Source organism: Siphateles boraxobius, unplaced genomic scaffold (assembly GCF_051911475.1).
Source record: "Siphateles boraxobius isolate OS27281-9 unplaced genomic scaffold, OSU_SipBor_1 33, whole genome shotgun sequence".
In the NCBI taxonomy this organism is placed as follows: Eukaryota; Metazoa; Chordata; class Actinopteri; order Cypriniformes; family Leuciscidae; genus Siphateles; species Siphateles boraxobius.
This window is the reverse complement of record NW_027508953.1, coordinates 5,895,728-5,921,129: the sequence shown is the minus strand read 5'-3', so window position 1 is coordinate 5,921,129 and position 25,402 is coordinate 5,895,728. Positions and strand designations below refer to the sequence as shown.

General features: G+C 37.1%; 3 protein-coding genes and 1 non-coding gene across 11 annotated transcripts in view; 2 read left to right on the top strand and 2 right to left on the bottom strand.

The window, feature by feature from the left end:
* LOC143701675 (nuclear GTPase SLIP-GC-like) overlaps nucleotides 1–7,593 on the bottom strand; it is a 95,756-nt gene extending 88,163 nt beyond the window's left edge. Inside the window, exons 1-15 of the mRNA XM_077195188.1 lie at nucleotides 7,438–7,593; nucleotides 7,036–7,068; nucleotides 6,875–6,941; nucleotides 6,423–6,735; nucleotides 6,095–6,310; nucleotides 5,799–5,993; nucleotides 4,488–4,666; nucleotides 3,923–3,953; nucleotides 3,480–3,563; nucleotides 3,304–3,400; nucleotides 3,058–3,194; nucleotides 2,782–2,955; nucleotides 2,542–2,699; nucleotides 1,930–2,053; nucleotides 1,621–1,729 (exon numbers count right to left, since the gene is read on the bottom strand). Of these exons, the coding sequence (XP_077051303.1) occupies nucleotides 1,621–1,729; nucleotides 1,930–2,053; nucleotides 2,542–2,699; nucleotides 2,782–2,955; nucleotides 3,058–3,194; nucleotides 3,304–3,400; nucleotides 3,480–3,563; nucleotides 3,923–3,953; nucleotides 4,488–4,666; nucleotides 5,799–5,993; nucleotides 6,095–6,310; nucleotides 6,423–6,735; nucleotides 6,875–6,941; nucleotides 7,036–7,048 (1,897 nt within the window). The 5' untranslated portion in view covers nucleotides 7,049–7,068; nucleotides 7,438–7,593. The remainder of the gene's footprint in view (nucleotides 1–1,620; nucleotides 1,730–1,929; nucleotides 2,054–2,541; nucleotides 2,700–2,781; nucleotides 2,956–3,057; nucleotides 3,195–3,303; nucleotides 3,401–3,479; nucleotides 3,564–3,922; nucleotides 3,954–4,487; nucleotides 4,667–5,798; nucleotides 5,994–6,094; nucleotides 6,311–6,422; nucleotides 6,736–6,874; nucleotides 6,942–7,035; nucleotides 7,069–7,437) is intronic.
* A 4,660-nt stretch (nucleotides 7,594–12,253) lies between these two features.
* cks1b (CDC28 protein kinase regulatory subunit 1B) lies at nucleotides 12,254–14,685 on the bottom strand. Of its 3 annotated transcripts, none has more exons than XM_077195209.1 (4): nucleotides 14,602–14,685; nucleotides 14,157–14,230; nucleotides 13,736–13,863; nucleotides 12,254–13,647 (listed from the first exon to the last, which is right to left on the bottom strand). In XM_077195209.1, the coding sequence occupies exons 2-4, from the start codon at nucleotides 14,213–14,215 to the stop codon at nucleotides 13,595–13,597; spliced, it is 240 nt and encodes a 79-aa protein (XP_077051324.1). In that variant the 5' UTR covers nucleotides 14,216–14,230; nucleotides 14,602–14,685; the 3' UTR covers nucleotides 12,254–13,594. The 3 variants fall into 3 exon arrangements, with proteins under 3 accessions (XP_077051324.1, XP_077051326.1, XP_077051325.1); XM_077195211.1 differs by having other exon boundaries at nucleotides 12,404–13,647; nucleotides 14,521–14,613; XM_077195210.1 differs by having other exon boundaries at nucleotides 12,404–13,647; nucleotides 14,481–14,606.
* A 1,401-nt stretch (nucleotides 14,686–16,086) lies between these two features.
* On the top strand, nucleotides 16,087–25,334 carry znf687b (zinc finger protein 687b). 6 transcript variants are annotated; one of them, XM_077195174.1, is made up of 11 exons: nucleotides 16,132–16,210; nucleotides 17,567–17,603; nucleotides 17,700–20,004; nucleotides 20,096–20,397; nucleotides 20,872–21,056; nucleotides 21,199–21,375; nucleotides 21,504–21,666; nucleotides 21,997–22,341; nucleotides 23,209–23,321; nucleotides 23,427–23,529; nucleotides 23,601–25,334. In XM_077195174.1, exons 3-11 carry the CDS (start codon nucleotides 17,721–17,723, stop codon nucleotides 24,186–24,188), a joined length of 4,260 nt encoding a protein of 1,419 aa, XP_077051289.1. In that variant the 5' UTR covers nucleotides 16,132–16,210; nucleotides 17,567–17,603; nucleotides 17,700–17,720; the 3' UTR covers nucleotides 24,189–25,334. The 6 variants fall into 6 exon arrangements, with proteins under 6 accessions (XP_077051290.1, XP_077051289.1, XP_077051291.1 ...); XM_077195176.1 differs by having other exon boundaries at nucleotides 17,680–20,004; XM_077195178.1 differs by having other exon boundaries at nucleotides 16,139–16,210; nucleotides 17,570–17,603; nucleotides 17,680–20,004.
* Nucleotides 21,774–21,912, top strand: LOC143701960 (small nucleolar RNA SNORA13). Its single transcript, XR_013190225.1, has one exon. It is a non-coding gene; the product is annotated as a small nucleolar RNA SNORA13 (small nucleolar RNA).
* Nucleotides 25,335–25,402: the final 68 nt, after the last annotated feature.

The window sequence follows — 25,402 nt, the reverse complement described above, 5'->3', positions numbered from 1 at the left end:
AAAGTGGCTGAATGTGTTCATTGTGACAAGTTTAGCTAGCGTAAGCTCCGATCCCACTTGGCTCTCTTCCGAGAGGTATGAGAGTAAAGACAGGCATCAGTAGGCAAAACGTCAGTCGGCAACGTTCAAGTAGCTGATCCCTCAATGTGTCCAGGAGCCCATGGCGTCAACTAGCCGGGCTTGGCCAGGACGGGCATTAGGATAGAGGAACAAAAAGTGAGTGTGGTCACTTAAGCCCGCCTCATAAAGAAAGGGGGGCCAGGGTGTTCCCTCAATCACGGCTGCATAGGGGGAGATTGGATTTAAGAGAGGTTAGCTCCTTGAGGGCAGCCAAGAAAAAAATACGCCACTCTGCCCTGGTCCCTGTGAGTGACCCCTCTCGAGGGAGCTCTGTGCACACCATGCCATCGTGTGCACAACTTCCTTCAGGGCTCTCAGGGGGCGTCTCTACTAATCCTGTTACCGCAGGTGATTTAGGAGGTAGAGGGGCTATCCACCCTATCTTTGCTCTTCAGCGACTCTTCATCAGTTCGGTCGGTCCTGCAAGTCAGCTGTTTCAGGGCCCGAGCAGGCAGATTCTATCGAAAAAAATATTCCTCTGTTAGACTTCGTGGCAGCGTGGCAACTACTGCCGAGTGTTTCTCAGTGGGATCTGAATACCGTAAAGAAAAGTTACAGGATTCATTTATTTCACATTTCTTTTTGTCTGTATTTGCGTGTTCCAGACAGACTGTCAGACTTTTTCAATGACACTTTCTGCAGGTAACATCCATATGCAAGTAGCCTGGTGATCAGTCAGTTATTCAGCCGATCAGTACTGAAAGTTTTTAATGTAAATAAAAATTAAGAATATGTATTTATATGAAATATTTTTTTCTTTAACATTAAAATACAGTGATAAAAAAATAGGTCCCTAGCTACTCTCATTCCTGCGTAATAATCAAGAAACTTTACTGCCGTACCATGAGTGCAGCAGGCGTAATGATATGACGCAGCGCAGTTGACGGAAGGTAGACTATTTTCAGGCGCTGCGTCATATCATTGCGCCTGCTGCACTCATGGTACGGCAGTAAAGTTTCTTGATTATTACGCAGGAATGAGAGTATAGTTCCTAGCCATATCAGCCTAGAAAATCGCAACTTTACATTTTCCGTCTGTCTTAGTGCAAGATGTAACTACAGAAGAGTAAATTTTTAAACAGGAAAAATATCGAAACACTTTGGTCATTTTTTTTGTTGAGAAATGCTAATGGTCTTGTCCACTTCAATGATGTATGCTAAGCTATGCTAAAAGTGGTACCGCCAGAACCGGAGATCGGCTGAATGGATTCAAAAACGGTAAAACTCAACAGTTTAACTCTGGGGGGAGTTGTAAAATGAGCCTATTTCCAAAAAAAGTGGAGTATCCCTTTAAGCCCTGTGTTTCAGTCTGATCCTGGATCGTTGTCTCTATTCTAGGTTGTTCTGTTCCTGTTATTTGGTTTTGTAAAGATTTGAGTTAGTTTGAAAATAAAGACTGCATTTAGATCTTGCTTCACCTCATCTCTGCTGCAACCTAATGTGTGACACATATAGGCAACTATTGATAGTGATTTAATTGTAACTTTTAATGCTATCTTACGGTCATAGCAAGAAGACATTTCCTTCTCAATGGTTGTTTGGATTGATGAGTAGATGTCCTTCTTTGTATCAACAACGTCTCTTTTCAGCGATGCCTTCAGATTAGTTTCCTTTTAAAATAGGGGAAAAACACAAAGTCAGAAAAGTATTAAAACACAGAGTGGCAAAAGGTTGTTTTTTTTTATCATCAATATCCCTGCTTACTACAGTAATGAGGATTGAAGACATTGACTTCAAAGGAAGTAAATACAGAAAGACCCATGATTGCATTAAGACCCCTGAGAGCCCACAAGAGGAAAACTGAACTCACCTCTGTATTGATGAAGTTCTGAATGTGATGTAATATGGGAGATCCAGGGTCAGCAGAGTCACTCTGGATGATACTGAACTTGTCAATCTGTTCTTGCACTGACTTCCCTGTTGTTCCAGTCAAACTGAAGCCAAGAGAAAACAAAATAGTTTCATTTAAAAACAGTTTACATAATATTGTTGAAATGATATGACCTAATATAAGAATGACAAGATGACCAATATAAACCCAATTATATATTTGGTCCTGTCTAACGCTGTGTGAAACAACTCTTTTGGCCTCATATCAATCTGGAAATGACAGCATGTCAGCAATGAATCATTCACTCAACCGATTCAATAAAATTGTGGATTCATTCGTAAAGAAACAACGCTGTATTGCTCTGAGATACACGGTTCTGCTGTGGCTCATTAGCAAAATAGTTTGTGTTTAAAACTCGCTCAGTATTAACTTCTTGTTTATTGAACTGTTGTATAAATAAGTGTCACATTTGCAATCAGGAAAAAACAATGCTCTTCACTTTTCCAATAATCTGCTGAGTGTCTTCATAAAATCTGCTCAAAATGGGGGTGACAGTTACCAGGTTAAATGGAAAAATAAAATAGAACTTACGGGAAAATCAGATTGAAATATTCATTAATGTATTCTTGCAAGTGTTTGGTCAATTGCCTGTTCAGATCTAGGATTACATCCCAATTTTTCGACCAGTAGCATCCGCCGTTCTTGCACAACGCTTGAAGGATTTTATGGAATCCTCTTTTATCTATATTCTGATAAAAACAAAAATACCAATGCCGTTAAAAGGGCAAGAAAATTGTGATTCATTTTGCACAACATTACAATCACACTTACGGGGGATATCATTGCTTTTGTGGAAGCAACGCATAATTGCACTGATTCATCCACTCCCTTTGAGAGACACTGCTCCAGATCTCTATAAATGATGTCAAAACGACTGTCCAATTCATTCAGTGCCTTCTTTAGGTTATTTTTTAATTCCATGTAGACTTTGACTTTTGCCTCAACCTGAAACACATTCACACAACAGCAGTGAATTACAGGATAATGTATATTGGAAGCATTCTGAAGACATATACTGAATTGTATATCAGCAATTCAGACTCGTACCGTTTTCTTGTCTCTATCCAGCTGGACACTTTGGATCAAGGACAAAACTCCCTTTGCTTCATTGACATAATCAATTGTAAGATCTCTGTTAATGTTCTGGTTAAGAATCCTCAGATCATGCTGTAGCTTTGGGATTTCTACAGAAGGGGGTGATTTTGGTCAGTCCTTTAACTGCAATTTAGTGTTTCGTTCATGTATGGATTTTTTGAACATGAATGAGGTAGTTTGGTAAACAGGATAGTTTACCTGTTTCAGTAAGTTCCATATTTAAATTATGGTCAAAGAAGGCATTGGAACTTACAGTGAAGACATTAAGAAAATCATCATCAGTGCTAAATCTTTTCTAAAAAAAATAATAATAATAATAATAAGATTATATCATATATATAAATATATTATAATAATATATTACCAGAACTTACTTTGACTTCGGAATTTTCAAACTTTTCTTTGACTCTTTTCTTGGCATGTTCATTTCTATGAAGTATACACACTTTTTTCTGATCCTTATAAGAATGATAAAAACAAGAATATGTTAAAATAATTTATAATACCAGTGTGAAATGTAATACAATGGTTGATTATACAAGCTGTATATCGTTACTGAATGTACTCAAACTAACTGTATGTGTAAAACCAACTTTTTACATCAACTCAGAGCTGGAACACACTGTACTTATTACACTCAAGGATATTTTAAATTATATTTTGTGGACTATAAAATGGCAAATGGAAATGAGCCTATTTTCAGAACTTTCTAAAGGTATGTGTTTGGCTTAATCTGAATATAAAATTCTTTCAATACAAACTTTCAAGGAAAACTTATATAAAGATGAAATGCTATACAGTTTAAGATTTTCCAAACCTCGTCTCCTGAGATATGAAGCCGTGTAGATCTAAAAAGAAATAATAAAAAGACACAAAGTGTTTTTTTGAAAATCTTATATTTTTTTGTACAAAATAGCTGTGACAAACAGAAGCTGTATAAAGGGGTGCTGTTTGTAACATTTTGCAAACTCCTGGCAGATTGAATTAGTCCAACATCCAGCCACCATTCTCCAAAACAGGGGTGTCCAAACTTGGTCCTGGAGGCCCACTGTCCTGCAGGGTGTAGCTTCAACTTGTCTCAACACACTGGCCTGGAAGTTTCTAGTACTAGGGAAAATAGAAACTTCCAGGCCAGTGTGTAGAGACAAGTTGAAGCTAAATTCTGCAGGATAGTTGCCCTCCTGGAGCAGGATTGGACACCCCTGCTCCAAAAGATGTCATGAAAACTGAACAAGCAAAATGATTGAGACAATTCCTGACTGGCTCAAAAAAAAAATGGTTGAGACACAGAGACAAGTTGATTTATCTTTGATACCTACTTCAGTGACATCTGCCAGTAAAAATGACTGTACCTTTAATGGCAAAGAGATTCTAATTCTAACCTTATATAGGCTGGTGCATTGATATCATCTGTCTTTGTACAGATGAAGTTGATGCTTTTGCATTCTCCTCCTGGTCCCAGTTCTTCAATGCAGTGCTTTAAAATCCCCCAGGGGTCTTTGTCAGTACTTGCTCGATTAATGGCACTTACAATCCACACAAAAGAGCACTCTTTCAGTTTCTACAAGATTTGAAATAGTGAGTTAGTTGACATGCTTTTAGTAGCATAATAGATTGTGTGTTTATATGTGTACAGTGTTGAGGGTAATGCATTACGTGCATTATGTAATCAGATTACTTTTTTGATGTAACAAGTAAAGTAACTGATTACTTTATAAATTACCACATTGATATTTGAGTTAATTATTTTAAATTGTAATGCTCATTACTTTTCAGTTTAATTAATTTGCTTAAACATTTTTAAACTACTGAATTTTCTCTCTTTCTCTTTTCAACTGTTTTAAGGGATGGCTCATTTAAGGCCTGGCTGTCAGTAAACAGGCACTATTATGATTGGTAAACGTCTTTGTATAGCATCACTGCCCACTCACTAATACAAGTGAGTAAGTGTTTTGGAAACATTATCCATACAACAATTTAGTGTACAGACAAAGCATTATGAAATCATTTACTTGCAGTTTGTGATGCAGCTGCTGTCAGATTCAATTACAGTTGGCTGCTTCATATTTTAACAAAAGTTTCTTTGCAAATTCTCAATTACACTGTGCCTCGCTAACAAAACAAAATGCTCTGAACAAACATATAATCCGCTTCAGGACAACGTTAAAATAAACCATCCACTTTTTTCTAATGCTGGTAAAACGATTCAGTAAAACGTTGTTATTGCTAGAATTATTGTTACTTGTTCATCATTGTGTCAGTGTTTTATTTGCTGACTTTAGCCAGCTTCTTTGCACGAAGAACAACATAGTAATAAAACCCGTTTGTCCGTTTAGGGCCACTGTATAAACATGTGCAATGTAAGGGGACCCACGGCGTATGTAGATAGAAATTGCTCATTCTAAGGTAACAAAAGCATAACGGTTCATTAAGTAAGGTCTTCATACACCACTGAAAACATAGTTATGTATATGATATTACATTTCTGTCAACAGATCCTCCTAAATATTACACAATGCACCTTTAAGCTATGAAACTTTCAGGATGTCTTAATGGTAGAAAGACCTTTTATACGTAAAAAAAAAGGCAAATTTGATTTCTCATGTCGTGATCCCTTTAAAAGTAACTTTCCGCAATACTGTGTGTATACTTAGCAAAAGTTTCATTGTTAAAGAGTGAAGTAATGTACGTACAGATTTCCACTTGTCATCTCTTAACTTGTTGCAGTCTCCAGTGCCAGGAATATCAACAAGCACAATGTGTTCCAGGACTTTTTGAAGATCTGGAACCTTAAAGGTCACACTCTTCACAAGCGGCCAGTACCAGCCACCAGGACTGGCATCACTGTGCAGAATGTAAGATGCAACATCATTGGAAAATTCAGAGACCTGTTGAGAAAATAAGTAATGTTGGATATTAATTTACAAATTCATAATACTTTTAATGTTATGAACCATCAGGCATTAACATATTTGGTTTACTAACTTACATCATTGTTTGAGATTGTTTTCTTACTGATAGACAAAAAGGTCTCAATCTCAGCAAATTTGTCATATTCTTGTAGCTCTTCTAATGTTTTCTTGTCTGCATCATCTCCATACAGCGCAGTGATCTTTTCTACAGCAATTTCCAACAAGTCATCATTCCTGTCCTCACTTTCATCTGACAAAACTCTGAAAAGATCTCTGAGCTCTTTCTCCCACTCCTGCAGAGGGACAATATAGAAAATAAGGCTTTATTTCCTTCCTGCCTGGTTTATTTACATATTAAAGTACTCTCATAGTAAAGCATAGTAAAATGAAAACAAATGAGTAAACCTCTTTAGAGAAGAGTTCAATCTCTGCTATGTAGTTGGAGTCAGTCAGATTGGCTTCCACCTGAGTAACAACGGCTGTACAGGCACCAAAACAACCAGATGGCAGAAGATCCTTTTTCCCCAGGACTGCACTTAACAGGGAGCTCTTCCCTTCTCCTGATTTTCCAAAAATCCCAATGGTTACCTTCTTCCTGCTGACATTATTCATTTTATTTATCTTTGACATAATGTCTCTGTACATTATGATTGTGTGGTCTATGTTTTCAGTGACTCTTTTCATGATTTGCTTTGCCTTCAACTTCATCTCCATATCTGCACAATGAAGAAGAGAATCACAATAAAGATTATTTAAAGCACATAAAGAAAATGTGGGCAGAACTTCTAGGCAACCAAGTGATTGGTTACGTTGGTAGTTCCAGATTAAGTGTAAACAGATTCAAATTATACTTCCCTATCAGCAGTGACTCTCTGCTCGAGTCAGACCAGTCCTCCAGTTCTTGATCCCGCTTTCTTTTAGTACCTACGAGATAATTAATTCCACTCATTATATTTCCTCAATCACTGACTGTAAAGCAAAAACACAACATTTGGGGGGTTTTTTGAAACTTTTATACCTTGGCTATCCATTGTGAGATCGGTGGAAAGACCTGGAGGGGAAAAAACACTTGTATCAAGAGATGTTTTAACCAACTTTATGTGCCCCACTGTTTTATTTTTTATAGCAAACATTGTTTACCCTACATTTATTATTCACAGATTTTATCCAGTTATACTGAAATGATTCTTTATTCAACTTAGAGCTAAAAGGCAGACCTGATGATTGCAACGTTTTGCTTCAACATTGTTTCATTATCAAGCATTGTCAATTTTTCAATTATTTATTTATTTATTTTATTACAGACTCAGCATAGTTAACAAAACTTAACCCTAAATTAACAAAAGAATTTACATTAACAGTTAGGATTTCAAATTTTAGCAAAATCTAAGAACTATAATAATTTTGAGGGAAATGTTACCTTGTAATGTATTTCTCAGATTAATGTCTGTGGAACAAGACACTGCTCTCGTTTCAGCTATAGCTACAGTTGAGCTCTGAACTCTGAACGTTAGATCTGCCTGTTCAGACTCAGCTTTTGGGTGTGGACTTCTAGCTAAAACATTACGAAAACAAATTAAACTGTTTGCTAAAGCAAGGAAAAGATTAAACAAAAATGAGTCTGAAGTTTTATTTGACCTCATATTGTACTAAATTTATCATTTTTATTATATCTTTATTTATACTGAGCTTAGTCCACCAAAATACAATACAGATTTCAGGAATAATAAACTTTAAAAAGCACGTAAAGTTGGCAATAAATTCACAGATTCGAACTTCCCGGGTCAATAATCGTCAGCTAAACGTTGTTACTATGATATATAATAGTATACTACAATATACTATACACAAATGACACCTCTTTTTAATCGCAGTAACGTAGACAAGCAGCTACAACCTAATTTTCCTCGAAACGAGCTTTCCTTCGCAATGGATAAAATACATTGATCTCTATGCGCAGGCTGAGAGACAAATCCGAAGGGACCGTCTGCAAAGTGCAAAACCTGAAAAGCGTTACTACGAAAACAGTCAATAACTTCACTGTCACACACTATAGTGTCACCAAATTCAGTTTACACATCACTGCTGTCCTGTTGGTTATACTACAACACTTATTTTGGGGAAAATATATTTTTAATTGTATATACAATTGTAAATTTATAATTTTGATGTTTTTATTATGAAAAATATTCAATAACTTCACTGTCATACACTGTATTGTTGCCAAATTCAGTTCAGAAAAAACTGCTGTCTTGATGGTTATACTACAACACTTGTTTGGGGAAAAAAATATTTTTAATTGCATATACAATTGTAAATGTTTAATTTTTATGAAAAATAAATAACTTCACTGTAATAAACTGCATTGTTGCCAAATTCTGTTCTCACATCACTGCTGTCCTGTTGGTTATACTACAACACTTATTTTGGGGAAAATATATTTTTAATTGTATATACCATTGTAAATGTATAATTTTTATGATTCTTATGAAAAATATTCAATAACTTCACTGTAAAACACTGCATTGTTGCCAAATTCACACATAACTACTGTCCTGATGGTTATAGTACAACACTTATTTTGGAAAATAATATTTTTAATTGTATATACAATTGTGAATGTATAAATTTTATGATTTTTATTATGAAATATATTCAATTAACTTCACTGTAATTCACTGTATTGTTGCCAAATTCAGTTTACACATCACTGCTGTCCTGCTGATTATACTACAACACTTATTATGGAAAATAAATATATTTTTAATTGTATATACAATTGTAAATTTATAATTTTGATGATTTTTATGAAAAATAATCAATAACTTCACTGTAATACACTGCATTGCTGCCAAATCAGTTCACACATAACTGCTGTCCTGATGGTTATACAACAACACTTATTTTGGGGAAAAAATTTAATTGTATATACAACTGTAAATTTATAATTTTGATTATTTTTATGAAAAATATGCAATAACTTCACTGTATTTCACTGTATTGTTGCCAGATTCAGTTTACACATCACTGCTGTCCTGTTGCTTATACTACAACACTTATTTTGAAAAAAAAAAATAATAATTGTATATACAATTGTAAATGTATAATTTTGATGATTTTTATTTCAAAAAATATTCAATAACTTCACTGTAATTCACTCTATTGTTGCCAAATTCAGTTCACACATCACTGTTGTCCTGTTGGTTATACTACAAAATTATTTGGGGAAAAATATATTTTTAATTGTATATACAAATATAAATGTATCATTTTTATGATTCTTATGAAAAATATTCAATAACTTCACTGTAATTCACTGTATTGCTGCCAAATTCAGCTTAAACATCACTGCTGTCCTGTTGGTTATACTACAACACTTATTTTGGGAAAAATATATTTTTAATTGTATACAATTATAAATGTATAATTTTTATGATTCTTATGAAAAATATTCATCAACTTTACTGTAATACACTGCATTGTTGCCAAATTCAGTTCACACATAACTACTGTCCTGTTGGTTATACTACAACACTTATTTTGGAAAAAAAATATTTTTGCATATTTTCCGATTTATATTTATGAAACATATTCTATAACTGTTACACACTGCATTTATGCCTTATTCAAATACATCACTGATGGACAGTAACTTGATCTTTGTCGGAGAAAAAGTTCAAGTTATTGCTTTTACAAGAAACAAATACACTTTTTTTTATAAATGCATGATAAAAGAGCTTAATTTTTATATAATTTAAAAAAAATCATAAGAAATATGCAACAAAACAAAATTCCAAAATAAGTGTTGTAGTATAACCATCAGGACAGCAGTGATGTGTAAACTGAATTTGGCAGTGAAAATACAGTGAATTACAGTGAAGTAATTGAATATTTTTCATAAATATAAATCATAAAAAATATGCAAAAATATTTTTTTACAAAATAAGTGTTGTAGTATAACATTATACAATTGTACATTATACATTTACAATTGTATATACAATTTTTTTTTTATCCAAAATAAGTGTAGTATAACCAACAGGACAGCAGTGATGTGTAAACTGAATTTGGCAACAATACAGTGAATTACGGTGAAGTTATTTAATATTTTTCATAATAAAACTCATCAAAATTATAAATTTACAAGTGTATATACAATTAAAAATATTTTTTCCCCAAAATAAGTGTTGTAGTATAACCATTAGGACAGCAGTGGTGTGTAAACTGAATTTGGTGACACTATAGTGTGTGACAGTGAAGTTATTGACTGTTTTTGTCTCAGCCTGCGCATAGAGATCAATCAATGTATTTTATCCATTGCGAAGGAAATCTCGTTTCGAGGAAAATTAGGTTGTAGCTGCTTGTCTACGTTACTGCGATTAAAAAGAGGTGTCATTTGTGTAGTAACAACGTTTAGCTGACGAGTTATTGACCCGGGAAGTTCGAATCTGTGAATTTATTGACAACTTTACTCACTTGTCCTGCAGCAGGCCAAATGGAGATGAAAATATAAATATAAAGACTAGGCTTAAAAAAAGATAAAATATTTGGAACAGGTCTAGGTAAATGAGTGTAACGAGGTTGGATGTTGTAGGAAGGAGGTGGCGGGAACAGACGAAACTTATACACAAATACAAAACGAAAGTAAAGTAAAAGACAGCAGCCCCTCGCGGACGACTGCTATCAAATATAATACAACAAACAAAACACAACATAAATCCAGGTCTGGCCTATCTCCATCTCTACTGTCGTCGCTCCTCATTTTATGCTTCAGCTCCTCCGTGAGATAGGCTATACGAGACAGGTGTTGTGCCGAATTTTGACTCCCTGCCAAATTATTACCCCCCTCGTTGAAATCAGTATCTGATTGCCTAATCCTAACCCCACCACTAATCCTAACCCCTCCCCAACAACTAATCCGTAACCTACCATACTAGGGGGGTAATAATTTGGCGGGGGTCAGAATTCGGAACAACACCGGTGCGTCGATACCCCCATCGCAGGCCAGGGGATACACTCTATTTTATTTCTAAATGAATTATTTATTGCAGAGGGGGGGAAAGCTAAACACACCACTCTTTACAAGCATATAATCTGGGAATTATGTTGATCAGAATGTACAATCAAAGGTAAAGCTTACCCTATCCTTCTTCTTTGTAGATGTGTCTACGTCATGTGTATCTTGGATCTGAACAAAGTCATTTTAGGCGTCTCTGGATCTGAAGCACCGCTTTCCTCTTCCTGCTTGTTGAGATTTGCGTACAGTTCTCAGATTACAGGAAGTGCCCAAAAGAGCAACATAATGTTTCTTCTTATGCAGTCAGTAAGTGAGGTGCCAACATGCTCTCGCCCTAATCCTACGCAAATATCTGCAGTTTCAATGTAATACACGCTTTTCACTGTTTGATATATTTGATCAGATTTCTGACTATCTTTTATATGCATCTCATTACTAACTCTACATAATTTCATTTGGCAGTTCACACACAATAAACTCTTTTTCACCCTGAACCTTAAGTTGTATTTTCCCACAGGATGTAAGTGTGCATCTGATCATCAGTTTCTCCAGATTGTTTGATTTTTATGATTTAAACCTTTTATTTAGTTGTTCAGAGGAGAAAACTTAATTTCTCTTGTTTGAGACATAAATGCATGGATGTTAATCATAAATACAAGTGTTTGCATATTGTTTGTGTTCCCTTATAAAACGGTGTTTGCTCTAATAGACTGAAGCGAACAAAGAACATACACTTATATTGCAGGCCTACACATTACTTTTATGCTAAACTACTGTAGCACAATTTTTTTTAACATATAGTCAAGTCGAATGATGCAGTATACTTCTTTAGCTAAAGAGTCTCTTAAAGGATGTTGTTTGCTAGCCCTGACAATTGTAAGCAGTTAATGCAAAATATGCATAAAATGACAGTAGTTTGTAATCGCAACAAATATTAGTGGTATTCAGGGGTCTCCAGACATAATAGTAGGATGTCCCTACTGTCCTTGTCTAAACCTTTACCAATAAAAGATGAATGTAACAGTTAAACTCTTGTACATTTTTTGCATAGCTCTGGTATTTTTAGCAAAAACTCTGAAAACACAGGTAAAATCTGGCTCCTTATTCCATTGTTTGATCAATATAACATTGGTTTCTACATTTTTTATGACAAACCATAGCTTAAAAACTGTTATAGCTGCAGTTATAATAAAAATTTGACCCATGTCTGGATCCAACATTACAATGGGATTATGCAGCTCAATATATACCCAAGCATAATGGAAAAGTAGTTTGCTTTTTGTGGCCATTGTGGTCACACACACAGCCATGCAAAGTACAGCTGCATGTAATGCTTATCATAAAACAATCGTAAAGGTGAGACATGTAATTCATACACTGTTAAAGATTTCTATTTTTAATATATTATCAGTCAAATGTTATACATATTGTAGAAGTTTTTAAAACAATTTTGAATGAGTCAAAAATCAGTTCAGCTGCTTCCTATGAATGTTGAAACAGATATTTGTACAAACAGTAATTATTTTAAAGGGAAGAAATTTATTTTAGTAACCTTTCCACTATTGATTGACCTTTCAGGGCCACCAATAAATTCATAAAGTAAAGCAGAATTCATGGAAACATAGGCTTGGTAAGTAGTAATAATAAATATATGTGCAGCAGGAAATTGTGCACAACTCAAATAAAGGGATAGTTCAACCAAAAATGAAAATTCTGTCATTTACTCACCCTCATGTTGAACCTGTAAGTATTCCGTTAATCTTCGGAACACAAATGAAGATATTTTAAAATGAAATCTGAGATTTCTGTTTATCCATTTACCATCTACGCAACTACCACCATGACGCTTCAAAAAGTTCATAAAGAGATTATAAAACTAATATGAAAACATATGCATTTAGTGGTTTAATCCAATTTTTCTGAAGAGACAAAATCACTTTATATAATTAATAGATTATATTAAGGCTTTTATTCACATAGAAACATTGATCAGTGAACATAAACAGAAGCTCAACCGTACTTGCTTGACACGCAAGAACAAACCTCATTGGTTCTTGTGGAAGTTTAAACGCGTCTCATTGATTTTTGCACATCAAGCAAGCATGCGTCGATGAATGTTATATGTAAATAAAAGCCTAAATTCAATCTGTTTATCATCTAAAGTGATTGTGTCTTTTCAGAAAATGTGGACTCAATTCATATGGATTAGTTTTACAAAGTGTCAAAGTGGTAGTTGCGTAGCTGTCAATGGAGGGACAGAAATCTCTCAGATTTTATCAAAAAGATCTTCATTTGTGTTCCGATGATGAACAACAGACTTACGGGTTTGAAACGACACAAGGGTGAGTATATGATGACAGAATTTTCATTTTTTGGTGAACTAACCCTTTAAGGCAGAGATTAAGCAATTTAATAATCTGACCCACAGAATAGTCTACAATGAATGCAGAAGTCAGAAGCAGCACAAATGATATCGACACCATCGGATCTGGGGTGCACCTAGCATCGCTCATACATCTTCAGACTGTGTCCATACTACAGAATCCCAGTGGTTTGGGGGTCAATGGGATTGGACAGTGGGTATGGGGCGTCTGAAGAGTAAGATATGTGGTTCTATAAAGAGAAAAAGTCAAAAACATGAACACTCAGTGAAACAATAATATCTGAGCATGTTCTTGACACATACTACACACACACATACCAGGCTGATGGATCATGTAATGCACCCATCCTTGACTCTGCTGAACACCCAGGTTCCTCCATTCTGTCTCTGACATGAGATGGGTCTTGGGAACTCTTTTGGCAATATCTTTAGGAAGCATGACATGCCTAAAAATGAATGGAAAACACCATATTACACTGTGCCCTCATTATGTCTGTAGATGTCATTTTAATTGCTCAGAAAAGTAGTAGTTACTTATGTTTATACTTTTACTAAACTTATGAAAACTAATTTTCAACGTTTATTGTCAAACGTTTAATTTCGTCTATTTTTTGGCTAAGCACTGGAACACTATTGTTATTATTTTTACATGCACATCACTGTGGTCTCTGGAACTCCTAAACAACTCAGCGAAAAACAATAATTGTAAACAATACAGATGGACTGAATATTTGCCTACCTGTACTCGAATTTCTCGTCGTCATATTTGTCAGAGTAATAAATCTGCTTGTGGGACATGGCGTGATGTTGTTTCTGGATAATAAACAGATGGAATAACTGGCATGTCATAAACTTTACATCCTTTATGTGCAGTCAACGAATACTTTTTCAATTTAAAGGACAATAATAGATACCACTTTTATTTATATATAAATGAAGAGATTTTATTTAAACAGGAATCAGATTTTTCCTACAGTGCTGCTAGCTGCTCATACCACTCTAGCTAATGAACGCAACAGCAAATCCAACATTTATCATGGACTATTATATTTATAACACTTACTGTTTCTTTTTCTTGAAAATTTAATAATTATGGCGTTTACCTCATCAAAAGGTACTTTTTATGTGTTTGAATGTGAAAGCTATTTTTCCTAACGCAATTTGCAAAAACAACCACCACTTACGTTTCATTCACTGGCGCTTGAACTTCCCTCTCATCGAATTCTAATCCCGCCCATAAAGCGTTCGAATGTTTTACAAGTCATTTCTTATTGGTCAATACGTGAGGACGTCACTAAGACGTCGGCCTATCTCAGTGATTACGTTTCACAAATAAAAGTCTCTATGGTCAATTTCAGTTTTCTGGCTATGTACTTGATTTCATTGTTGGAAATGTTTATGAAATTTGTACATTACAGTGGAAAAAGGTTCTACTAGGTATTATTGTAAACTCCAAAGATAAACAAACCCCGCAATTATTTTATTATTCTTTATTTTATTTTGATGGCTAAATTTCACATTCATAAATGTAAATTTTCAGGGTGGAAAACATGTTTTATTGGATTTAAAAATGAAGTGAAGCATTATATTGAGGCAATATTGCCCTCGAAGAAACAAAAAGCTAAAATTTTACAAGCATGTACACTCTTTCAAGTATTCCTATAATACGGTTTAAACCTCCCCCTAGCATTTGAATTGTATTTTTTGTATTGTTTGTTTTGATATTTCTTAAATAATAATGATAATAATAATAATAACCCTAAAAAACTTTCAGTTTTCTGCGCGGCTCATCGCATATGGTTCTGACCTGATTCTGACGTCTTAATTTATTTATTTATTCCTTATACCCTTTTTTATTGTACATATTTGCTATTACTTTATACTGTTGTTATAACGACAACCAACAAATTAAATTATTACGAATTAAAGAATGCTGGAAGAGGTAATGTGCCAGTGATTGTGCATACCGGCAATGATCTCTAGATGGCAGTAAAACCTAGTCTATGAAAAAAACATCAGACGAGATAAATTTAGCTCAGTTTATTGCTGCTTTTTACTGTGTATTTTTATGCATTTTAATGCACTTGGTCCCAAGATTTTTCACCAAATAACAAGGAACTGGCGATTTACAAATTAAAGATTTATGTTATGTATAATGTACCCTTGCATTTGTATGTCTATCTACGCAGGAGTCAAACACATTCACAATCACAATAACGATTACAATAACAGTTTGACTGTGATGTCTTTCATATTGGTTGCCAATCTATTGATTAAATAGTTGATTATTATCTGAGATGTCTGTAAATGCAATAATATTTTTGTGGATAATGTATGAAATGGCAACAACATTTCTAAAGCATATAGCAAAAGAAACTGTGCTGTTTTCTATTAAATTATGGGCTATAATACTATACTATACGATACTATGATAAACATGAAGCCTCTGCGCTTTGGGGGATGAAAAAACGCAATCCTTCTAATAAAGGCCTAAACCAAATCAACCTAAAGACAGTGAAACATGAGATCCTGGAAGGATGTAAATACATATCGTCTATACATCAATAAAATGCATTGACAATGTTCATGTTATTCCTTGAGTTTACTATAAAAAGCTAAATCTCACCAGACATATTCATACAAACATAACAATATAACCAAAGAAGACCGAAAATAATTTTCCTGTTCTTTATTATCACTGTTATCTGCCAAGACCTGGCCGTACTCGATCGATGACGGGAAGTTAAGGCGCTTCATCTGGAGCGAGGATAGTCGGGAATCTCAAAAAAACAGGTAAACAAAATCACTGTCCGTGCATGAAAATACACAATACAAAAATAATACACACGTACATAAAAATGCATGATCATAAAGACATAGTGTGGCATCCATGTGAGGTTATTTATAAACAGAAATGTTGCTGTGCACATGCAGTGGCCTGCGCTTAAATGACCCTCGCGACGGGGCAGCACGGACCCCGCCGTCATGACAGAACAAACCCCAAAATACACCTCGTATAACTGTTTATCATCCCACGAGCTCTGTATTTATCAATATATCAACACCAAAACCACAATTAATGGACAAAACGTGGCAAAAGCCCTTTAATCGTACCATGAGCGATTCAATTTCGGTCCCCATTTGTAGTTAGCCAGGTCAGATGCAGGGTTTAGCCGTTCTCAGGCAATTGTGTTTGTCTTGTATATACCAAATTGATCGCTCTAACGTGTTTACTGGTTACTGGATCGTTGTCTTTCTTTATTGGCCAAGTATGTATTTATGCAATGTTTTTATTTAATATAAGAGGGCTTGTTTGGATTATCTTGTTGATACCATAGCAGCTGTAGCGTGCTAAACAGCTCTGTTAACAGTTACGTTACCTGAAAATTATCCATTGTTAAGCAAAGAACAAATGAGCGTTGGATCATATATTTATGATATTAAAAAAATAAAAAATATATACACTTTATATTACATATGTGAATATGTTTTCCAGTTCAGACATCAATGCTTATTTTATACAGAACCATTACGTGGCTGTTAGCCAAAGCTAACAAAAGCCGTTCGATGTCATTTTGCTTTAGCGCAATGTATTTATATATTTAAATATTTGAATATATGTTTTGTTGTTGTCAAAGTAAAGAATGGACTATTAGTAAAACAGAAGAATGCATGTGGCTAAAGTCATTATCAATTTTACCTTAGTGGTGCCTCAACACGAAGCCGTTTCTATTAGGATTACAAATAGCTGAAATATTTGAAATGTTTTAATAAACTATGTTTGAGCACAACAGCCTTTTTATATACGAAAATCACCTTATGAAAACAGATGACTTGCTTTGAGATATTGTTTAAAATATAACACATTACACTTTGCCTGCATGAAATACCCCATTAAATCACACTGATGTGTATGAACAATAATAAATAATACTGGGTCTTAATTTCTTTTTTAAATAGAAAATAATGACAACACAGACTTAATGGGATAGTTCACCCCAAAATTAATATTATATCATCATTCACCCTCATGTCGTTCCAAACATGTATGACCTTTTTCTGTGAAGCACAAAAGAAGATATTTTGCAGAATGTTGGCAACCAAACTGTTTTGGTGACCATTGACTTCCATTATTTATATGTTCCACAGAAGACAGAAAGTCATACAGGTTTGGAACAACATGAGGGTGAGTAAATGATGACAGAATTGTCATTTTTGAGTAACTATCTCTTTAATGCAATTCTTATCACACACCATTTCAGACATTTTATTTGTGTTCTAGGATTGAGTCCACTGACCCGGCATGGGGGACATGAAAACCCCCGATTTCGATGACCTATTGGCAGCGTTTGACATTCCTGACATTGATGCCAAAGAGGCTATCCAGTCAGCACCGGATGAGGTGGAGGGGCATCAAGGAGCAGGTGGAGGATCACTCATAAAGTCTGGGGATGCTTCAGTAGGTGGAAGTTCAGCCATAAGATCACCCAGCCCATCCTCGGATTCTCAAAGTGACCCTTCTATTGTTAGCGTGATTGTGAAGAACCGTGTTCGCCCTGAGCCCTTTGATGGTGGTGACAACTCTGTACCAGACCCACTCAACCATAATGGATTTGTGTCATCCGGTGGGTCAGTACATATGTCGCAGACCCGTTGCCAGCCGAATGGGGAGCAGTGGCCCATATGCAGCTCAAAGACGATACCAGAGACCACAGGAGCTGTCCTTGGATCTTCCGGCAATTCCAAGCAGGGCAGCAACATCTTCAATAAGTTGAAGCCCTTAATGGCACAAGGTGCTGGAGACTCTGTTGGAAGGGCCCGGAAAATGCAGCTTCTGCAACAGCAGCATATGCAGCAGGAGATGAACATAGAAGGTGCAGACAAGGCAAAAGCCCCTGCAATTCCAAGTGGGGCAAGTGGAGCAGCATCTCCTTTCTTTCCCCCACCTAAACCACTTCTTTCCACTCCCTCCACAGCTTCATCCTCCTCACCATCATCATCCTCTCCCTCAGTTGGTTCCAGAGTTTCTGGGGCTGTGGCATCGTCTCCCCTTGCTACATCTCTAACAGAGCCGTTTAATGGAACACCACGTCTTAGTTCGTCTGCATTCAGACGCGTAGATTCGGATGAAGAGGACTCAGATCCTGATTCTGGAGGATCTCTAGTCATCCACGAGAGTCCGGACTCGCCCAGCCCTCCGAAACTGTCACGCAGGCTGAGGTCACCTCCAGAAAATTCACAGTCTCCTTCTCTCCCTCCTTCGACGTCCATATCACCTACCGTTTACCCTAAACCAGGTGACATCCCCTTGGCTTCACCTGCTTCACCTCGAGCTCAACAGAACTGGCTTTCCACACCAGTCCAAACAGGAACTGGAAAGAGTTTACCCCAAGAGGAGCGAAACCCAGAGCATGTGATTGAAGAAAGAGACTCCCCAGAGAGCCCTGAGCCTGAGATGCCCAAGTCCTCCATGCCAACGTCTGCAGTTACCAAAAGATCATGCAGCCCAGCGGTGGCATCTTCATCACCATCTGCTGCCCTTCGAGAACCCAAGGAAGAAGAAGAGGAGATGGAAGTAGACAAAGGGTCTACAGAGAATGGAAAAGATGTGGCTAATGTAGATGGTAAGGACGGTGGGAAAAAGGATGGAGAGAAATTGGAGGTAGATACTGCGCAGTCCCTCCCAGCGGACACTGGCTCAACACCAAGCACTGGTGGCAAAGCTGTAGCTGGCACCAATGTTCCCTCCAGACCACTTAAAGTACGCATCAAGACCATTAAGACGTCTACAGGAGGCATCACCCGTACAGTTACCAGAGTAGCCGGTAAGGGAGGTGCTGCCAATGCAGGCAAAGATGGAAGTAAATCCCAAACGGGAAATCGAACCAGCACTGTGAAAGGCACCAGGAGAAATGACGCCACTACTGGTCAAGTGGTCAAAAGCTCAACCCTACCAGTATCCACTCTAGAAGCCAGTAGTGCCATGTTAGCAGCTGCCAGTAAGGTCCAAAACAAAATGACAGTGCAATCCGATAAAATGAAAGTTTCTGCCACAGCAGTGAGCATCACAAAAGCCACCACTTTGCCAGTCGCTCCAGCTGTTGGTGGAATAAGCGTGCGCCCTACAGTCGCTAAAACCCCCAATGGAGGTACTGTGCCATGTAAACCAGCATCTATCGTCAACAGCACTGGTGCTGTTATTTCCCGTAGCCAGTCCAGCCTGGTTGAGGCTTTCAACAAGATCCTGAATAGCAAGAACCTGCTGCCCAGCTACCGTCCGGACCTCTCGACCCCCCCACCCCCTGAATGGGGTCTTCCTTTGCCTGCTGCTGGCTACCGATGCTTGGAGTGCGGAGATTCTTTCGCTTTGGAGCGCAGCTTGGCACGACACTACGACCGGCGCTCTTTGAGAATAGAAGTGACATGTAATCACTGCGCAAAGCGGCTGGCTTTTTTCAATAAGTGCAGCCTGCTGCTACATGCTCGGGAGCACAAGGAACGAGGCCTGGTCATGCAGTGCTCACATTTGGTTATGAGACCAGTAACAGTGGAGCAGATGATTGGCCAGCAAGACACTACTCCCATTGGTAAGTTATGAAAAATACTGTGATTTTTGTGAAAATTTGAATAGGACTTGTTCAGCTTAATATTGAACAATAAATTTTCATGTTCCTTTAGGTATGCTCTCTCCATCGCTGTCCTCTCCACCTCTGTCATCCTCCGCTACCCCAACAGGGGCGACAACTCTACCCTCCACTTCCAGTCCAATGAAGGATTCCCCCTCTCCAGGCACGACTTCAACCCACCCCAGCCCTGTCCGCCGCGGACCCCAGAGTCCCCAAGCCCTGATGCCGCTGCCCTGCAAGAAAGGCGAGGCCCTGCAATATCACAACTTCAAGTGTCCTGAATGCCAAGCCCAGTTTTCAAGCAAGGCTGAATTAGTGACCCATTTCCAGCAAATCAGAGCTACTCCTAACTCGGTAAGTTGCAAAATTGTAAACATGTTTTAAACACAATGATGTTTTTTCTGATGGGAATGTTTTTTTTTAACATGCCCTACCTGCATTTCTACTTCACCACAAAAGTATATTTTAATTTTGCAACATATTTTAGTATCTGCCAGAAATAGATTTTATAAAAATATTTATGTATAATTATAATTTAAATTAATATATTATATAAAATATGTGGTTGTGTATATATAATTTTAAAAAAGTAAATATTATAACATTTATTTCTGATAGATATAAAAAAATTGTGTGTGCAATTGTGTTTGCGTATATATTTAGAATAATATAATCAGAATAATATAATAAGAATCATTGCAACATCTTTTTGCATTCAGTCTGACTGTAAATTGTTGCATAAGAAATGCTATGCATTTAATGTATGCAATTACTATATTTACTAACTTCTTTATATTTCCCCTGCTGTCTCTTTTTTATTTATTTCAGACTTGTATGCTCTGCTCTCCCCCTATGATGCTGCCTAACTGGTGCAGTGTGTCAGCCCATCAGCGGATCCATAAGCACCGCGCACCCCATGTGTGCCCAGAGTGTGGTGGCACTGCCCGCCAGGCCACGTTTCAAACCCATCTGGAAGAGTCCTGCCTGCACTTTGCCAGGCGCATCGGCTACAGGTTCCTGGCTTTCAATTTCCTATCAGTGTTTTGTAATATTGCAGGCAGTGTCCTTGTGAGATTTTCTAAGAAATTAAAATTTTCAAAGAAATGAAAAAGAAATTGCCTACTTATACTTCCACATCTACTTCCTTTATTCCAGGTGCTCCAGTTGTCAAGTTGTGTTCGGAGGTTTGAATTCTATCAAGTCCCACATTCAGACAGCTCACTGTGAGGTGTTTCATAAGTGCCCTAATTGCCCGATGGCCTTCAAATCTGCGCAGAGCGCCCAGGGGCACATCACTTCCCAGCATCCCACCCTCACAGCTGCACAGGCTAAGTAGGTTGAACCATCACCCAGAGCTTTTCATGAATAGTGCCATGGATGTGCAATATTTTGATATTAAAAAAAAATTCCTTAAAGATATGAACTCTGATCCTCATTATGTTCTTATACTCATTCTACAGGATGATCTACAAATGTGTCATGTGTGACACTGTGTTCACCCAGAAACCTTTGCTCTACATGCATTTTGACACTCACCTGGCCAAACAGAAGGTGCATGTGTTCAAATGCCCAGACTGCACTAAACTTTATGCCCAGAAAGGCTCCATGATGGAACACATCAAGGTAGTTATCTTAACAATAATAATTCAAATATTAATAATAAGTTTATTATTAAACAAGACATTTAAGTATATTAATTGATTTAGTTTTAAATTAATGAATTGTCATTTTGCCTTTTGTGTTACCCATTCTTTTCACTTCCCCTAAAGTATGTGGTGTCAGCAAAGGCATACAGTAAAACTCTTGGTTTGGCTTTTACTGAGTGATTTCTGTCTATCACCCTGTCTAAAGCTCATACCAAGTACAAAAGCCACCTCAATGTCAATTGTCTTATTTTCCTGTCTGTCTCACTCATGCTTTTGACCAGAGCTGCCTTTCATTATTTCCCCTTAGACTGCTCATAGAGGCCTGTCCGTCAAATCAGAGACTCCACCCACCACCTCATCTCCTGTCTCAGCTCCTGCCAACAACTCCGCCACTAAACCCAAACCACCTGAAAACAATTCAGATGAGTTGAGCCAGGGACAGGGAGAGGGAGAGGACGAAGAGGAGGGGGAAGAAGAGGAGGGAGAGCAGGAAGGGGAGGACAGAGAAGAGGAAGAAGAGGAGGAGAATGAGGAGGAAGATCAGCCGAGTTCTCCAGAGAGCGGGAATATGGAGTGGAGGTGCAGGGAGTGCAAGAAACGCTTTCCTGAGAGAGAGGCTTACATCGACCACATGAAGAGCGACCACGACACGGTTGGTACTCTTGAAAACATACAATCACAGCAAGAAGTAATCACAAGAAAACGCAAGCACAGAAGTTATTATATATTTTAGCTAAGAGATATATTCTGTAATAAATGTGTAATTTCTGTACATGCATTTGTAATTGATGCAAAAATATAATTGATAGCATTTAAAATAGTTGATCAATTTAATTTCAATTTACAAGAAAATTGTAAATGTCATTATTTTCCCCAGTAGTTTCTAATTTACTTTTGTACAAAAATGTGCATGCAAAAGTTTGGGTCGGTAAGATTTCTTATGTTTTTGAAGTCCCTCGTGCTCACCAAGGCTGCAAATATAGTAAAAACATCAATATTTTTACATATTTTTACAATTAAAAATAACTGTTTTCTATTTCAATATTTTTTAAATTGTAATTTTTTCCTGTGATGCACAGCTGAATTTTCAGCATTATTACTCCAGTCTTCAGTGTCACATGATCCTACAGAAATAATTATAATATGCTAACAATGTTAAAAACAGTTGTGCTGCTTAATATTTCTGCGGAGGATTCTTTGTGAATAGAAAGTTCATAAGCAGTTATTTGAAGGTATTTAAAACAGCATTTATTTGAAATTTAATTTTTTTTATTTTAATTTTCTTTACTGTCCATTTTGATCAATTTAATGCGTCTTTGCTGAATAAAAGTATAAATTTATTTAAAAAATCTTGTTGACCCCAAACATAATTTCAATATTGACTATTTAGACTATACAATCCATCTTTGACCTATATATATATATATATATATATATATAATGTGTTTACATTAAATAAAAAAAGGCAATTCTTCAAATTTGTTTTATGCCTGCCTTATGTTTTAATTTCTTCCTCTAGTTAATGAAGAAGTTCCCCTGCAGATTGTGTGAACGTTCGTTCAGTTCAGCCAACAGCCTTCGTCGTCATGTCAGAATAATACATGAGGGCGTCAAGAGAGTCTTCCATTGCCCGTGAGTCAAATATTTATCAACCACCAATTTATTTGAATCTTTCTTTCCCTTCCTAAAATGATTCTTTATTTGATTATTTTTTGATTATTATGTTGTTCTCTTCAGGCACTGCTCAGAGGGCAAGCGTACATTCAGTAGTCGTCTGATTTTGGAAAAGCACATTCGGGTTAGACATGGCATTAGAGCGCGACAGACAACAGACAGACAGGTCAGTTTAGACACTCTTTATAGTTTATTATAATTAATTATACACACATTCATTTTAATTTCTTCTCTCAGGGCGCTCCAAACACGAGAAAGCGTTCACTTCCAGGTGATGGGGCGAGCAGTTCATCTGAGCTTGACAATGAGGGCGGAGCTCCAGCTGGAGGGGGCGGCGCCGATACGGATGACATCACGGGAGAGGACACCTCGGGTCCAGCGAAGAGAACTCGAGCGTCTGAAAACCGACCGGTCGAGCAGGAGGAAGACGACGGCACATTCCGTTGCACGCCCTGCGGCTTCACCACCCAGGATTGGGAGGAGTTCCAGCGCCACATTCCCGTCCACTGTGATGCGGAGAACGCGTCTCAGCAGTGCCTGCAATGCGGAGCCTGTTTCGCCTCGGCCGGCTCTCTCAGCCGACACAAATTCATCACGCACCGCTTGCGCCAAGGTCAGCAGGACAGTCGTGGTGGAAACGCATCGCCTGGCGCGTCTCCGCAGGACGGATCGCCGTCCTCGCCTAAAGCGGGGGAGGAGGGGGAGGGAGGGGTGAGCTGCAGGGTGTGCGGCCGGCGCTTCGACAAAACCTCGGACCTTAACACACACTTCCGCACGCACGGCATGGCTTTCATCACAGCACACAGGACCGACAAGCCCTTGTAGAATGAGTCAAACGGGAAAAAGAAAGAAAGGAAAAGCCATTGCAAAACGGGACACGGCTTTGAACCAGCCAATGAGACGATTTTAAAATAATGCATATAATTTGGAAAATTTAACCTGTCGTTATGATTGTCATGTGATCTGTCTTCCGAAATACAAAGATATAAAGTTATTTCCCACTTTTCCTCCAATGGTCCCTGTTTGTAACATCCTCAGCCTTTTAAATACATTTAGACAAGGTCAAAGTGTATCTGACAGGCTTTGTATTGGCTCGAAAACTACTTTACATTTCGAGCAATTCAGCATCTGCTGGGTTTTGCTGAGCTGAGCATCAATCCACAAAAGCATTAAAGCAAAAAGGGTGCTAGTGTAGTTTTTTTTTTAACAAATAAAGGAAAACACTGACTTAAATGTAATGATATTGTACAGACATTGTAGTACTGATATTTATTTATATTGAAGCATTCATCAGTCTTTTGATAATCATTGAGAACTTAAAATAAGTGAGTCGAAAAAGTTTCATTTGTGCAAGAAGAACACGTATATGAGGTCAAATATGAATTGTAAAGTTTGAATAGTCAGAAAAGGTCAATATAAGTAAACTTGCAAACATTTCAGCCACAGATACACTTGAGCACATTTTACATGTGTATAAATGCAGTACATCAGTTTGATATGGTTGTTGCATTTGAAAATGTGAATAAGTTCAGTCTGTTTTTGTTTTGTTTTGTTTTTTAAGCTAAAAGGTGATATTGAAATGCTACTAGTGACATTTTGTGTTCGGGACCTGATGTCATTTTTACAACTTCATCTGATTGAAAAAAATCGACACTGACTTTGAAGGATTGCTTGTGTGTTTTATGGCAAATTATGTACAAATATGAATGTTGTTTGTGTATTTTTTTTCTTTGATAAGAGTCTTTTCTATCAGAAAGTTCTGTGCTTGTCGAAAACCAAATTTCTTAAAAATAATATTGTGATCGTGTGAATCATCTGTGTGAGTGTGACTTTCTCCAGTAATAGATGTATACATCCCATACATAGACAGTCTATAGACAGCCATCTTATTCTGTGATGACCTGCCTGTTTCACTGCCGTACATCTGTGTCAGTTCTATTTCTAAATAAAACAGTAAATTGGTACGGTACAGATGATGGTGTCCTTAATGATTTATGTCCCTGTGCATGCTGGGAAACACTAAAAATAGTAAAATGCAC